This window comes from Neovison vison, chromosome 1, assembly GCF_020171115.1.
Source record: "Neovison vison isolate M4711 chromosome 1, ASM_NN_V1, whole genome shotgun sequence".
In the NCBI taxonomy this organism is placed as follows: Eukaryota; Metazoa; Chordata; class Mammalia; order Carnivora; family Mustelidae; genus Neogale; species Neogale vison.
Genome location: NC_058091.1, coordinates 253,936,358 through 253,953,501, shown reverse-complemented (window position 1 = coordinate 253,953,501; position 17,144 = coordinate 253,936,358). Strand labels below are relative to the sequence as shown.

Below are 17,144 nucleotides of genomic sequence, written 5' to 3'. Positions count from 1 at the left end.
GTTCCTCTGCTATAAAATGCTGCATGGATTTAAAAGGATTGTCTATGGGAAAACCATCTGTAAAGTATAAATATAAAGATAGTGCCACATATACTTCATAGGGTATGTACTCAATAAAGGTGACATGAAAGTTAAGTTTAAGGGAACTCTCTCTGTGTGCCAGATGCCCGATATGCCTTATTTTGATTTAACAACCCACTTACCCTGAATTTACTTCTGAGGAAACTGGAAGCTTAGAGAAGAAAAGTAGCTTGCCCAAATAATCCAGCTGGGAAACACGATGGGCCTCAAATAGGTGTGAGTAAGAAGCTGGCCTCAGGCCGATGGCCGAGCACAACATATACCAGCGTCCCCCTGGAACGCTCTGGCAGCAAAAGGTGCTGTCTCCTCTCCCCTCCCCCAAGCCCCCAACTTCATAGACTGACACTCCACGTTGGTCAAATCCAGGGCCAGCCGCTCACTCTAAAACCTTCCTCATACCCAGCCACGGGGAGGGGTGTCCCAATGGCCTGCTCCCTTTCCTCCCACCCCTTCTTGGTTCAGCTCATTTCTTCAAAGGGCTGTGCCCCATAGTCTGCTCTCTATCCCCAGTGATCCGGTTCCCAAACCGCACGGCCACTTTCCAGCTGAGTGGTCCACCATGGCCCCAACCGAACGCTTCCCGCCCCCCGGTTGACTGCTGTCGGTTGACCCCAGACGCTGTCTGTCCCCTGACCACATGGCGTCCCTCCTGCCTCGCGTACCCCCTTGTCCACGCCCCGCCCACTTACTGCTCAAGCCCCGCCCCACGGTCCCGCGGCAGCGCGCGCCCCTCCCCTCCGCACGTGCACCATGGCCCCGCCCCCGCCCCCGCCGGGCGGTCCCGGCAGTCCGCCGGCGTCCCCGCGTCCCGGACGTGCGCTTCGCGGGTCCAGAGGAAACTCCGCGGCGGTTCCGCTATCAGGGCGGCGATGGCGGCGGCTGGCCGGGAGCCCAGGCGGGACGTGGCGCGCTTCATTTACGTGACACGCTTCGGCTCCTACCGGTGCGGCGGCGTGTTGCAGCTGGGCAGCCGCCGGGCTCAGGGCCGCGGGAGCACCAGACGCGGGGTGGGATGCAGCCCTGAGGAGCCGTGGGCGGCGGCCCCAGCCGGCGCGGAGCTGGCCCCCGGCCCTAGGTCCCGGACCCCGGCTGCTTCCCCTCCGGCGTCGAGCGCGCGGAGCTGTCCCCAGCCGGCAGCGCGAGCAGGTGGCGCCTAGTGGGCGGCGGACGGGCGGGCGGGAGCGAGCCTCTGTCTCAGAGCGGTGGGCGTCTCAGCCTCCCTTCAGCGTTCTGTCAGCCTTCCCAGCCTCGGTAATCCCGCGCCACCCGCGGCTTGGGGGCCGCGGGCGGCCATTCTCGGCTTCCCATCAGCCCGGCGGGTGCGGGGCCAAACAGGAGCCCCCCACCTGTCCCTGGCTTTACGCGGGTCCTGGAAAGGGCGCCGAAGGGCACGTGCCGCTCACGTAAGATCCGCCAGACTGACAGGAAGGGTCACTGGTTGGAGCCACTTGCGTCCCGCACAATGAGGGGGCCTGTGGCGTGCTTGTTGGTATTCTTAGTGGCCACTGAATTTATATATTAGCTTAAGGAGGACTGACGTCTTTACCAGGCTGAGGCACTTCCTCTCTAAAAATGGGAATGACTTTCCATTTGTTCAGACTGCTTTTGTGTCTTTTCGGAATGTTCTAGATTTGAAATTTTCCTATAGGTTTTGCGTATTTCTTTGTTAAATTTATTCCTAGGTGTTTGATTTTCTGTTGTAAATGGGGTCTCCTCCGTAATCCCCTCTGTTTATTGTTTGTATATAGGAAGGTCCTTGAGACAGAGGGGGTAAGCAGACTCTGCTGCGGTGAGGCTAGATCTCAGGAGCCCGACATCATGACCTGAGCTGAAATCAAGACTGAGAAGCTCAGTCAGCGGAGCCACCCGGGCGCCCCACTTCTTGATCTCTTAAAAAAAAAAAAAAAATTCAACTGTATTTAGGATTGGTTTTATATACATTTTGAGGGGGTTCGATAAAGTTTTATCTCTAGTAACACACCACCACAATGAAGATGCAGAGCATTTCTATTTCCTGGAAAAGCCCTTCCTCTTTTTTGAGAGCTTATCCCACCACCTGTGCTTTTTAAGTGTTCATTCAGCTCACCTATTAAAAGCGCCCAATTGTGCTTTTCACAGAAATGTGCGACCATCACCATACTTGATTTTGGAACATTTCTAATACCCCAAAAGAGAAACCTGTAATTTGTGCCATACCCTGTACCCATTAACGCTCAGGATTCCCTCTCACTGCCCACCCCTAACCCTAACCCTACTGCTAAGCAAATTCTAAACTTTCTGTCTCGATAGATTCGGACATCGCATATAAATTGCATCATACAATATGTGAGCTTTCCTGATTATCTTCTTTGGATTAGCGTATTGGTTTTTGTGTGTTAACTTTAGATCCTAGCACTTCAGGGCATTCTTTTATTATTAGAGTAAGTTTTCTCATTGATACTGATTGTCCAGGTATATGATGATGTTATTTGCAAATAGAGAAAATTTCATTTCTTTTTTTTTACCCATTTCTATGCCTGAAGTAGATTTGTCTTACTGCATCCATTAGCTACTACCTCAGGTACAGTGTTGAATAGTAGTGGAGATTGTGGGCATCCTGACCTTAGAGGAAATGCCTCTAGTATTCATCACTAAATAAGGTACTGGTTTAGGACCAAGGCATACATATTTAAAATCTTAAAAAGTATTCCTCAATTTTTATTTTCTTCAGTTTTTTTTTTTCAAATCATAAATGGGTATCAAATTTTGTCAAAGGCTTTCTCAGACCTATGGAGATAAACACATATTACTGTTAGATTTATTAGTATGGTATATAATATAAATGGATTTTCAATATTGAACCAACCTTGCATTCTTGCAATAAATCCTCCTTGGTTATGATGTGTTATTTTCTTAAAGTAGCTTGAACTCTGCTAATAATTTGTTTAGAATTTTACATCATGATCTATAGTTTTTCTTTCTTTGTACTCATCTGGTTTAGGTGTTAAAATTATATTAATACAAGGGATTACAAAGTTTTTCTTCTTTTTCAATGCTCTGGAAAAATTTGTAGAACAGTGGAACTACCTGGTGTTTGAAGGTTTCGTAGAATTCTGTGAAATCATCTGGGTCTAGTGCTTTTTGTGGAATAATTCCTTAACAACTTTTTCTCTGTCTTCTATGAAATTGCTCTTTTTAAGCTTTCTAATTCTAATGGGTGAATTTTGGTAATCTATATTTCCCTAGGAAATTATCTGTTTCATCTGTGTTTCTAAATCTATTTGCGTAGAAGTACGCGAAGTAGTGTGCATGAAGTAGTGTCTTATAATTTTAAAAAATTTGTTGTGTTTCAATGGTTATTTGCCATTTGTCATTTTTTTTCTGTATGTATGTGTATTCCCCCCTTTTCTTGATCAAGTTAGCTAGTGTTTTGTTTTAATTTTTTAAAAACAGGATTTCAATTTATTAATGAGACATCTTGTTTTTCTAGTCTCTTTCTCATTAAAAAATAAAAAGATGAAACTTTATTATCTCCTTGCATGTACTTTCTTTTGGTTTACTTTGTTCTTTTTATACTTTTTTTTCAGCAAGACATTTCATTCATTTCTTTTTATTCTTCCTTTTTCTTGATAAGTGTTTAGTGCGATGCAGTTTCTTCTAACTACTACTTTAAGTCCCATAGATTCTAATACACGGTGTTTCCATTGCCACTATTCTTTAAAAGTATAATTTCAGTTTGTATTACCCTTCTCATTCTAGAGTTACTTAATAGAGTCAAGGTTTTTTTTTAAATGTCTGGGAATTTTCTGTTTTGTTTTTGTTAGTACACTGTTGTATTGCATTATTTTTTAAAAAATATTTTATTTATTTATTTGTCAGAGAGCACAAACAGGGGAAGTGGCAGACAAAGGGAGAAGCAGGCTCCTGCTGAGCAAGGGAGCCCGATGTGGCACTCGATCCCAGGACCCTGAGATCATGACCTGAGCCGAAGGCAGACACTTAACCTACTGAGCCACCCAGCTGTCCCTATTTTGTTGCATTTCGATCTGAGTGTTTGTAAGGTCTCCATTTTTACGGATGCTACTGATGTTTTCTTTGTGACCTAATTTATGATTCTTCCGTTTTGTTCTTTTTCTCCCCTGGAACCCATGCAATTGGAAGACTGTCCCTTTAAATCAGCTTTCCCTTTAAACTCAGTCAGTTCCATTAAATGGCATGCTTCGTTATGCATCACTTTATGTGATGTCTGGCCTTTTAAATTGCACACTGAAATCCCTTCTCTGTCATTTGTGCTCTAATCTGTCTGGTGTTATTTTAGTATTTTCATATTTAGGGTGGATTTAATCTTTCTGTTGGTTGCTACAGCTCTCCTGCAGGTACTTTTTCTGGTGTCCCTCTTCTCTTCCCTGGTGGCCACAAAACCCTGCTTGGGTGGAGCTGGAGCATATAGGATCATAGCTCTGTAATTGAATGATTTTTCTTATTTTACTTCAATGTTATTTTGCAGTTTCAGTGTCTTCTGTCCTTAAGTAAAGCTGAGGGTGTGGTTTTGTGTAGAATTTTCAAAATGTGAAGTTGTTTGGTGTGAAATTTTGGGAATGCAGTTACTCTACATCTCTCATGGTCTTCAGTGACTCAGAAAGTCCCAAACTGAAGATTTCTGAACAAGAGAAGTAAGGGGCACTTTGGTGCCTCAGTTGGTTAATGGACCGACTCTTGGTTTCAGCTCAAGTCACGACTTCAAGGTTGTGAGATTGAGCCCCACATTGGGTCTGTGTTCTGCACAGAATCTGCATGCATCTCTCTCTCTCTCTCAAGTAAATAAATTTTAAAAAGAGAGAAGTGATAGGGTTAGATTTACTGGGGTCATGCTATATAAGGGAGATCGAATTGGAGGCAGGCAAGACTGAAGCCCAAGTTGAGGAATGTATAAATATTTTGTTTGTTAGCCTTCCAGACTAAATTCACTTTGATAATTTAGATGTATAAGATGGTACTCTGTCTGACATGATTAACTCATGAGAATGAGCTGTGGCAGGAAGCCTTCAGATATACTAAGCAGGGCCATGATTTTGGACCCCAAGCCCCTCTAATGGCCTTAGTGTTAAAAGGCCCTCAGGTTTTTGTTTTGTTTTGTTTTGTTCTGACCCCTCTGCCAGGGATCAGAAAAATCCAGGGGTAGTATAAGACACTTTAGCCCTGGGTTTCCAGCTTCTTTGAATAGTCGAAACAGGATAAAAGGTTTACTCTAGGAAAAGGAGAGAATATGGTGATGGTGGTGGTGGTAGTGGTGGTGAGGAGTTCTACAGCTTAGGCAAGGAACCAGGAAAAAATACAGTGGATTTGATTGAGAGCCTATATTGCTTTAGTGCCACAAATCAAAGGACAAATAATAGTCCATCAGCAAGATAGCAGATTAAAAGTGAAGAACACTGAAAGTGGATGAAGAAGCTTCTGGAAGAAAGAGGGGTGGAATGGAAGGGGTGCATGAATTCGTGCTTGAGATCACCACCTATGCCAGTTAGGAGTAACTGGGTAGCTGAGATTATAAAAGTAGTGTTGTGTTGTTGTAACTTTATGCGGTGCAGACCTAGGATCACTTTCTTTGACTTGGTTTCTCTGCTGGGGTGGGAAAAGACGATAAGGCAGTTTGCCCTGAATTTTGGTTTTGAAATTTTGGGATTTTTGCTGCTCCTTTGTAGTAGGGGTAACATGATCTGACATGGAGGACAGAGTTGGGCTGGGAGAGATTGGAGGCCAGAGTCCTGTTAGAGGACAGTCACAGTAGTCCAGTGCAAAGATAAAAGGTCTCACCTAAGGCAGCGACCATATAGAATGCACAGGATCAATGACTGACTAAAATATGGAGAAGGAAGTTTTGATGCCAACTCTGAAGTTTATGCACTAGCCCGCTGGGCAGATGATGGAGCCATTAACTTCAGAGCCCCCTTGCTGTGCTTGTGAGACCAGGAATAGGGTCATAGATTTATATTTAAACCAAACCAGAAGTGCTTAAGTTTTGCTCTGTTTTTGGTATATTTAATATTAATATTAAGGGGATGTTTATTAAATATTTATGCTTGGTACTCTATGGGGAGTAGGTAAATTATGTATCCATTCAACAACATTGAACACTCAGCACTGTGGGAACTAGATTTGGTGCTAGTGACATAGATGAATCAGAATATTCTGCTGTCAGGGAACTTCTAAATGAATAATATGAATACAAGCTAGTAGACAGGAATGCTGTAAGAGAGAAATCTTACAAAGGCTTTAATAGTTTAGGGAAAGGAAAGTCATAAAGGTAGGAAATAAAGGGACACAAATGGAGAAATTGCTAGTGGAAGGTTGAGATTATCAAGAGCATTGGCTTTGAAATCAGAAAGATATAATCTTGGCTCTGTCATTTACTAGTAGTATAATATTGGCCAACTTAACTATTCTGATTCTCTGTTTCCTTATATGTAAAATGGGAATAATAGTTCTTACCACAACAGGTTACTGCAAAGACTAGGAGAAGTACAGAATGCATGCAGATTACCCAGCACAGTGTTTGATATAGAATAAATGTACAGAGATGGTTTGGAGGAAAGGGGGGGATTATCCCAGTCAGCAGTATATAGTAAGCCTGAATAATATTGAATGAATGAAAACGAAGTTTTGGACCAGATTGTAGAATGACTTGGAGACTGTCATTTCATAGTCACTGAAGATTTTTGAATGGTGGAGTAAAGTGATTAGAGACAGGTACACTTCTGTAAGATATATTTGAAGTTGTTTTTGTAAAGTGTAGTGGAGTTTAGAAATCCAGGAGCAGGAAAATCAGGAAACTCTTCTAACATTTCAAGCAAGACTAATAAATCAATTCTCACAGAACTTGGGAGATATATTCATAATTTATATACAATAGAGGATGACAAGTGCTCTTGTGGAAGTACAAAAAATTGCTTTGGAAGTGGTGAATAATTTGAGGGTGAGGGAATCAGGGAAGGTTTTATGGTGATTGAAGCTCCCTGAGAGTCGCACATGTTGCTAAGCCAGGAGGGAATTACTGGTGGGAAAAATTGTGTGAGCATAGCCCTGTGTATAGATCTGTAACAGAGAGTGATTAGGGAAGAAGTAGGAGTATATTTTGAGTGTGTAGAAAGAAGGCTAGAGAAAGACTGGAAACATTAAGTTGGAACAAAGTCTTTGGTGTAGACTGGAGCTCCCCTTAGTGAAGTTTGCAAAACAAGTAGGAGAAATGATTTTGTCTTTTTTCTCTCTTACATCCTCTATACTCCTTGACATATTTTAGATCCCCAGTAATTACAGGTAGACTTGATGGCTCCTATCCTGACCTTAAGGAGTAATGTCTAGGTTAGGCAAGACTTACAAATGGAAAGCATTTGACAGTGATGCAAGTACAGTATTCCAAAGGTGTTGGCATTTAGAGAAAAAGGTACATCTGGGTATATAAAGAACAGAGATTCTTAGACTTGAGTTGTTTTCCTACCCTATATCTGCATATCATCTGCACTATCATTTACTTAGTATATTTATTTAAATATTTGCATTTTTTCCTCTCAACTAAATTTCTTTTGAGAACACTTTACATCATTATCTCAGTGACAAACCTGTACAGCTTGCCACAAATAGAAATTAATTAAAAGCAATCTAATAAAGACAAAGCAATATTATTAAATTCTAGCCAAATAGCTTGTCTAACAAATGTTGTCTGTAGTCATAAAGAGAGAGAAACAAATCTTAGAGAAGTCATAATGACCTAGTAGTTCCAAACTCAGACTTTCTCCCTGATGTAATCAGATTAAAAAATAATGGGACAGATAATGAGTTTCTCACTGTATGATTTAAGATCTTTAGTGCCAGGTCTGTGCCCCACCCAGAATCAGTGGCACGCTTCTCACAAATTGGGAAATGCCATTTTAGAACATACTCTAATTCACTAGCAAAAGTAGTACTTATTGCCTATCTAATATGAATGGTATTAGATACTGGATCTCTAATAAAGAATAAAACACACTTCCCAAGTTAACAACATGAAAAATCTCATGGTAATTGAGCATAGGGTGCTTTCTGAAATCAGAGAAGGTTCCTGGAAAGCTAAATATTGAATGGGGGGGGAAGAAGGCCAGGTATAGAGTGGTAGTGGTAGGGCAGGGATAAGGTGGGTAAGGGTTTGGGTGAGCGGATTACAGACAAATATAAAGGCTTTCAGGGAGCACATGCTAACTGTTTTATGCCTTTGTTTTTGGACACACAAGCCCTTGTGTTTTATTCTAACAGTTAATATTTGGGAAGGCAGCATGGTTTAGTGAGTAGAGGAAGGAAACTTACTCACTCTGACAAACCTTTATTAGTACCTACTATGTGTTTGGTAGTGTAGGTAGAAAAATGACAAATATACACATAGCTTTGCCCTTAGGGAGGTCACAGCCTAGTGGAGGAAACACATTATAAATATGTGATATAAGAGTGTGCTAAGTGATGTGACTTTGGTGTTCCTGGAGCTAGTGCTGTGCAAGGCACTGTAGAGAGGTGATGGTGTGAGCTGAGTCTTGAATAGCAGGTAGAGATTTGCCTGGCCAGTGTGTGTGTGTGTGTGTGTGTGTGTGTGTGTGTACACGCATGCATGTACACAGAGTGTTTTAGCCACATAGAACAGCATGTGTGAAGGCTGGGAAGTATAAGAACAAGGCATTTGAGGAACCAAAGGTATTTGGGACAGTTGAAATCATAATGTATGTCTGGAGTTTAATGGAGAAGAAAGGAGAATATAGAGATGCACTGGGTCAAGATGTGGCTTCTGGTATTTGTTTGATGTTGCTGACCTTTTGGGACTCATCTGTCAAATCAGTAAAGAAAGGAGGTTTTCTAGGCATTTCCAAGGTAGTTTCTTGGTTTTCTCCTCCAGCATATTACTACCTTATTTGTAACCTGGTATTATCTAGTGAATAGAAATATACTAACAAGTGTAAAAATCCTCAAAGACAGCTCAAGAGACATTTATAATTGTGCCTGTTATCAGGATAGTGAATCCTGTAAAATATGTGCCAGCCTTGATCTTTTACCTTTTCACTCTCTCTCTTTCTCTTTTTTAAATTAGCTTTAACCCAGAAGAATTTAGCTAAAAAGTTTGATTTCCCCATCCCTTTGAAAGAAGCTTCCAAAGTAGCGAAGAAAAAGAAAAAGGTATATTATAAAGGAGAATGAGCAGTGTTTGAATTCTAGATTAGCCTTTCTAAATACAAATGTGTGAAGATACTCAACAGTAAAAATAGTTCCATCTTTTGAAAGTTTAATTTACTGAAGTGAGAAAATAGAATTAATTTAGCAGAAATGGAATTGGGTTTAGAAATATTTATTAACTGTAGAGAACAGTCCTTCCAGTGTTTGGAGATATAAACACATTTTAATCAAAATGTAATGGGAGATTTTTCAAAGCATGAAAATGTATGTCTCATAGAATATAGCAGACTTCAATAGTTAGTATATTATAAAGAGAAAATCATGGATTTAACAGAAAAGAATAACATCTGTATTGGTGTCATATTGCTCTTTTAAAGACAAGGGATATACATTTAGTTTGTAGAAGGAAAGCTAACAGTGATGATCCTTTACTGCTGAACCATTTTCACCTCTAGTTGTCCACATATCATGGTAATTAGAGTGTTTTAAACATATTCAAGATCACTAGCTCTACAAATCTTTGTTTTCTACCATATATTTTACACTTTGGTTTAAAGAAACTATTAGTGATAATGACATATAAAATCGTATTATTTCTGCACTTTGACTCTGTATGAGTTACAACCCATGCACTGTATAAAATAAAGTTCAAGGAGATTCACCCTAAATGTATTTTGAGTGTACATCTCATCTTCCCACTATACTAAGAACTATTTCTTCCAAGAACCAATTCCCCTTGGGTGAGGAGAACAGAGCGGTAGCCAATGTTTACTCATAACTACTATATGTTACACACTGGGGTATGTGCTTTATATATATTTCATATATTTATAAATGTTTTTCATTAATTCTAATAATTCAATATATGAAGTTATTATTAGATGAGATGTAAAATACTTCCCAACATCAAGCAACTGTTAAGTGGCAAAGCCAGAATCTGAGCCTAGATTTGTTTGCTTCCATAGTTCTTATTGGAGAACTATCTGGTATTTTTGCTTTGGTGTATCCTAGGAGAAATGTTTAATTCTTAACTAAAATAAAATACATTAAAAACTGCAAGAAAATAAAAAAATACCATTAAAAACAAAATTGGATGTGTTGGAACAACTTAGGTAGGACTTTATAGATCTTGCCTTCATCCAGGAGAGTTAATGTAAATACTACAGAGAGGAAATGCTAGGAAGTTAGCAGAAGAGATGACTGATTGTAGGAAAACAATTACATTTAAGTTTTAGGTCTCTAAGTGCTGTTATTGTTTTTTAGTGATACCCGTTGACAAGGCAACACGGTTGAGTCACTGCCAGTTGCCTCTGTCAAAATGTATTCCTGCTTTTCTGCTAAGTGTTCCTTAATTCTGCTTACTTTTTAAAGGTTTCAGTATGGAATAGAGTGTACAAAGTCATTTCTAGAATGCTTGAAGAAAATGAAAAATATAGACTCAGGCTGAAATACCAACAACTATCCTGTGAAAGTAAGTTAACACAGTTTTTGATTGTATTAAAGAAGACTGGCTTCCCTAACCATTTAGTCACCCTTGGGTCACATTAGTCTAGTAGTTCTGCTGTCTGTGGGACACAGTCCTGTACACATTCAGTGTACAGGACTACAGAAATGTGGCTACCATATTATCACTGTTCATCATAATTAAAAGTACAAAACGTTTTAAGCTGAGCTATAGACTAGACCACAGGCATAGGTGTGTGTGGAGGGGCATAGAAGGTAAATGTTGACTAAATATACTGAGCAAAAGGAACACACTTATCTGTTAAATCTGTATTTTAATGTCAGCTTTTTAATACGATTACAAAACTCATCCATACTGATGAAGAAAAATATTTTAACTGCAATATAAAATGATATATTCTGTGTCACTTTGTTACTTCCTTCCATGGATGCTGCAGTCTAATGCATTTGACAAAACTGCCCTTGAATTATGGCCTTGATGTCATTAATTCATTCCTGGAAAACAACTCATAAATTAAACCAGGTTCTAAAGCTGCATCAGTATTGAATTGATATTGTGGGCAGAGCAAAATTAGATGTAATCTTGTATACTTACTGAAGTAATAGGAAGTTCTGGATTCTCAACTTGGATTAAATTTATGTAACTAATAATGCCACATGAATTGATAGATCATAATAGTTAACTTCCTTTCCTTCACATACTTGTTCTAATATTCATGTCACCATGCTGAACACTTTTATAGGTTTTTAGTACTGGCACTCAATGACAGCTACTATTTTGACAGTAAATCTGCAGAATTGAGTTTTGTGAAGATCATTTTCATAAGATGGTAATTAGAATAGAATGCCATTTTGTACACAGTGTTACACTGGAAAATCATTACTGTTTGTGTAACATTGCATTAATAATGGCATAAATTGTTTGCAATGATGACATATAAACCAATGTTCAGATTAGTGATACTCTATTTATTCAGTTAAGAAGGAGAATGAGGCAGGATTAGGAAGAAAACAATAGTCTGTGGTTTTTTAGGTGAAAAGGATGTTTGAATAGATAGAGCAATGCACACAAACCCTGGACATTGTTCTAAGTGTTAATCCAGACCCAGTTACTTTAATAGACAGATTACATCTAATTCTGCTCTGGCCATACCTCGAACTTGTCAGTTCTCTTGGGACGTTTACTACTAACCATCAAGTAATCTTATAAGGCTTATTTGGCCAATTAAAATAATATTCTATGTTTTCCAGAAATAGCTTTTTATAAACAAGTACCCTTGTAATTTATTATTTTGCATTACAATTTTCAACCAGATTACAAAAACTGATAATATTGTTTTAGAAATGTATTATAATTCTTATTTCTTAATATGTATTTATTAATGGGGATATTAGTGTTAGAGGCTAACTTGAATTTTCTGTATATTTTATGTTGTTCCTAGACTCAAATTACACAAGATGAAATCTTATCTTCTGGTAAGAATCCATTTATATAACAGTTATAAAATATAGGTTTTATTTCCTTCCCCTTTACACTTACCTTTTGCAAACTTTAGTGTATGCCATTGCTGATTCCAGCCTGTTTTCTTCCTTTAACCCAGTGTTTGGCACATAGTAAACACTCATTAAATATTTGTTGAAACTTGGTAAACTTCATTTGAGCCCTATATTCATAGTGCTATTGAAACTACTCTTTCCATGATCCATGGTTTTTGTTTTTGTGGGTTTGTTTGTTTGTTTATATTTCCTGGTTCGCTTTTCTTTCTGAACTTGTCACATTTAATATTATCTTACTAGTACTTTCAATTTTTCTTCTTTCTTAGTGTCCTGAAGGATATGACATGGTTTTCTTTCTGCTTTTCTGACCATATTTTTCGTGTCTTTTTTAATCGTCCCTTTTGCTACCACTGAATAACAAATGCTGCCCTGAGAGTAATTTTTGGTTCTGCTCTCTCTTTACATATTTATTCTGAGTTAACATACACATCTAAAAAAAACCCCACATTTATTTATTTATTTATTTACTTACTTACTTATTTGGCAGAAAGAGAGAAAGCACAGGCAGGGGGAGTGGCAGGCAGAGGCAGAGAGAAAGCAGGCTCCCCACAGAGCAGGGAGCCAGACCTGGGGCTCTAGCCCAGGATCCTGGGATCCTGACCTAAGCCAAAGGCAGAGGCTTAACCAACTGAGCCACTCAGGTGCCCCAATATACCATTTTTATAGCTTCAGTTACTCTGTGTGTATGACCCTTAAATCTTCCTTCTACCTTTGATCTCTGAATGTCTTTAGGCGATTCTACAGTTATTTTTAAAAAATATCATGTTTTGAATCAGTGAATCATCTCTCCTCCTTTCATTTCAATTGTGCCTTGGTTTGCTAATTTCCTGGATTCATTGAATTTCTAGGGAGAGATTATATCCAGTTTGGTGGGGTTTGGGGAATACTAGAAAAATAAGCTGGGTGTTGAGAAAGAGAAATCAGAATTTTCTACATGGGAATGTGGGGGAGGGGGTGTATATTTTAGATATGGCCATGAGCAAGTTCATGGAGTCTAAGAAAATGTTCAGGAATGTAGTTTGATCAAGACTTGTTTATGGTATTCATTGTGAAGAAAGGTATAAAGGTATACTGAGACTGTATTTCAGAGGGCCTCATGTGAGTAATATTTGTATTCCATTAAATAGGCAATAAAAAAAATGAAACATCTTCTTAACCCTTTATTCTAAATGATTACAAATGAACAGAAAAGTTGCAAGAATAATACAAAGAACTCCAGCACACCCTTTACCTAGTTTCACTGATTTTTAACATCTTGTCACATTTGCTTTTTCATTCTTAGACACTTTCTAAGAAAAAATACACTCTCTTTCTCTGTGTATATATATGTGTGTGTGTAAAATATTACTCCTTAAGGGGTGCCTAGGCAGCTTAGTAAGGCATCTGAGGTTTAATTTTGGCTTAGGTCATGGTCTCAGGGTGGTGAGATCAAGCCCCGTGTCTGTACTCATGCTGAGCATGGAGTCTGCTTGAAATTTCCTCCCTCCCTCCCTCTCCCTTTGCCCCTCCCTGCAAGTTCTTTCTCTTAAAAAAAAAAAAAATATATATATATATATATATATATATGTATATATATATAAAGTATCTCTTAATACTTTAGTGTCTATAGCCTAAGGACAAAGGTAACTTTTATATAACCACACAACAATCAAATTCAGAAAATTTATTTTTCCTTTGTAATTAATAAGTATTTTATAGAAACATAATAAAAGATTATGCAAATACCTTGTACATCATCAGTATAGAACATTTTAAAGCAGTGGATTGATTATATCTGCATTTTAGAAAGAATCTGATGTTATTTTGTAGAAAGGTTTGGAATGGAGGCAAGACAGGAAGTGAAAACCTGGGAATTCTGATAAGGTCCAAGTGAAAGTGAAATGCACTTAAATGGGAGTAGCAGAATGGGTGGAGAGGAGACAAAGGATTTGCTGTGGGGGATAAGAGAGAGGATCCCAAGTTCTGCAAATGAGTAGATAAGAAAGAAGGAAGTCAGGAGAACAGGTTTTGTGAAGCTACTGAATTTTATTTTGGTGTGTTGAATTTTAGCTGTAGTGATATATTCAGGTGAAAATTCCAGGTGCGCCGCTGGAAGTGCCCTTTTGGAGCTACTGTACAATCTATGCTGCGTGAAGGTCATAGGTAGTTGTGGCAATAGATGTGCATGGAAACCTCAATGTGAGAATGCTGCGGGAAGAGAGGATTGAGAACGCAATGTTGGTGATGTCTAAAATAAAAAGGAATTCTTAGTTTCAAAGAGTGATTGTAGGAGCTTAATCAGAAGTCATGATAGGGATATAAACAAAGCTTACAGAAGAAGGGGCTTGGCTGTTCAAAGGGTTGCAAAGTCCTTGTTCAGTGACAGTGTAGGGATACAAAAAGTGGGAGTATAGAAATACTTCAGCTAGGAACAATTTAAGAGTCTACACCTAGAAGTTAAGCAAAAGTGCCAACGGATGACATTGTCCAAAACAATAACCCACTTGTGAGTGGCTTGAAGTGACTTGGAGATAGAGGACTATGATACAGTGTTTTTGTGACAGTTTCTGTAAATGGAGCTGTTGAAGTCATCAAGGTTTTTGGCAGGAGCTGGAATGGAGAAGAAAATTATGAGTTATACACTGAGTGCATTAGAATCTTTTTATGGTCAACTAGAGAAAGTAAAATTTATCAAAACAGTAAATACAGAAGTGACTAATTGTTGCTTAGTAGTCTTAGAGATGTTAAAATATTTCAGTGACTATTGACCATGACATTTTATCTTAACGAGATTCAATTTTGTCATCTTTTATTTAGGATTAACCTATCTTTGGATCTGTTTACCTAAGAAGACTGTGAAGAGTTTAAAGATGGAACTTTAAATTGAATCATAATTATATGTTAATTTTGGCATATTTTGTTGGAATTGGGACTTTCATAGTTGAATAGCAAAACTACCTTCATTATAAATTCATAATTGAATAGGAAAATTACCTTCATTATAAGTAAATTATGTATTTCCTTGCAAGTTAATACAAATTTTTGTTAAATATTATCATATGCACACAAGTGTTATGCAGATCTTATTCAAGTGTGAATTAATACTTATTCCATATCTTTTAAAATTAATTTTATACATTAAATTTAAATTTTACTATAAATTTAAATTTAAATAGTAGTATAATTGCAGGCATTTACAGTTGCCAACTTTTCCCTTTTATTAATGTGTCTGCAACCACCACTTTATTCATTCTTCATTTAGATGTAAATGATTTAGATTAAACTTGGATTCCATTTAAATTGTTTTTGGCTTCCTTTTTCTAAATTTCTCAGTTTTATCATAAAAATCTACAATTTACATAGTGATGATTATTTTGGGTGTTAAAACTAATGGTTATTTAAACCATCTTTTCATCCTAAGGAAAATAGAAAATTTGTGCAAATTCTCAATTGTAATATGGAGTATTTTAGGAAAATTTGGAGGCAAAGATCAGAGGAAACATTCTTTTCCTTTCCAAGCCCTTAATTATTAGACACATTATTTTTTTCAGTCAATAAATGAGAGATTTAGTATTTTGAAAATAATTTAGAACTGTTTCTTAGTGGAATCCCATTATTTTCTACTCAGTAGTAAGTAGTATTCAACTATTGCCTATACCATTTTTTTCTACTTTTTGTTGATGCAGTCTCTCTCCATAAATTGTATTAAAGGCCTAGGTAGAACTGAAAACTTAGGAAGAGAAGTCAAAAAGAGGTTTGCCCATGAAAAAGGCAAATAAAACAAAACAAAAAGAAACCTCACATGCATACTGAATTCTTTTACCACAAAAATTGAAGCACATGTATAGTAGATCTCTTTGGTTCTAGAGGCAATAGATTCCTCACCTAGAAATATTGGCCAGGTCCTTATGTTAGGTGACACAGAACGTTGCCAACTTTGAGTGGGATCCAGTGCAGGAAAGGGCTCTGCAGTAGGTTCATTCTGGGGTATAAGTCCTGCTTCTTGAGTCATATGAATTGGGAAGACCCTATGGTGTTGGAGATACCATTAATAGGAACAGATGTCATATGAAGCTTATATAAGGAAAGCCAACCACAGACCCCATAATGGAATTACAAATCAAGGCTATGCTGTTCACAACATAAAATTAAATGCCTTTAGAGAGACAGTTTTGACATGTTTTGGGGCTCTGGTGGAGGGAAATTTACTTGGCCATGAGGCAAACAAACAACAAAATAACCAGCAGCAGACTGCCATAAAGTGAAAATAGTACATCTGGGAAGGAAACCTTCCCAGCAAGATGTTCCTAAGTAGGACCAGAGAACACAAGTAGGCTATGTGAGGTGGTAGTCCAATCCTCAGGTTACCCACATCTGCTATACTAGCTCGCCTCCCCTTGCTTGCACCTATGGCCAATATGAGAAGTCCCATATAATCAGATGAAGGAGGAGGAAAAGTCTGAGCTTTGGTTTATGAATGGATTGGCTCAATTGTGCATACAAAGCAATAGAGATGGTGGCAATACTATGACCATGTTCCAGAGTGGCCCTGAAAGACATTGGAAAGGGACACGTGTGGTGTTGCAAGCCGCACACCTAGTCATCCGCTTTGTAATATAGGCGGAGTGTCTCAAGGTGAAAATCTTTGTGAATTTCAGTGGCCTGGCCATTTTATCTAGAGCTTGGTAAGAAAGATGAATATTGGAGACAAAAAGGTTAAGGTATAGATTAGAGGTATATGGATGGACATATGGGGAGGGACAAAGTGTGAGATTTTTGTTTCACATGCTAACACTCATGAGGAGGGACACTGAACAACTAAGACAGAATAATGACCAGTTGATGTTAGCTACCTGTCATCATTGGCTACCCAGGAACTTGATTGTCTTTCTGTT

At 38.5% G+C, this 17,144-nt stretch overlaps 1 protein-coding gene across 1 annotated transcript; it reads left to right on the top strand.

The window, feature by feature from the left end:
• Window positions 1-950: 950 nt before the first annotated feature.
• C1H5orf47 (chromosome 1 C5orf47 homolog) lies at window positions 951-15,112 on the top strand. Its single transcript, XM_044240914.1, has 5 exons — window positions 951-1,227; window positions 9,167-9,252; window positions 10,621-10,720; window positions 12,156-12,189; window positions 15,067-15,112. Exons 1-4 carry the CDS (start codon window positions 951-953, stop codon window positions 12,173-12,175), a joined length of 483 nt encoding a protein of 160 aa, XP_044096849.1. The 3' UTR covers window positions 12,176-12,189; window positions 15,067-15,112.
• The last annotated feature ends 2,032 nt before the right edge of the window (window positions 15,113-17,144 follow it).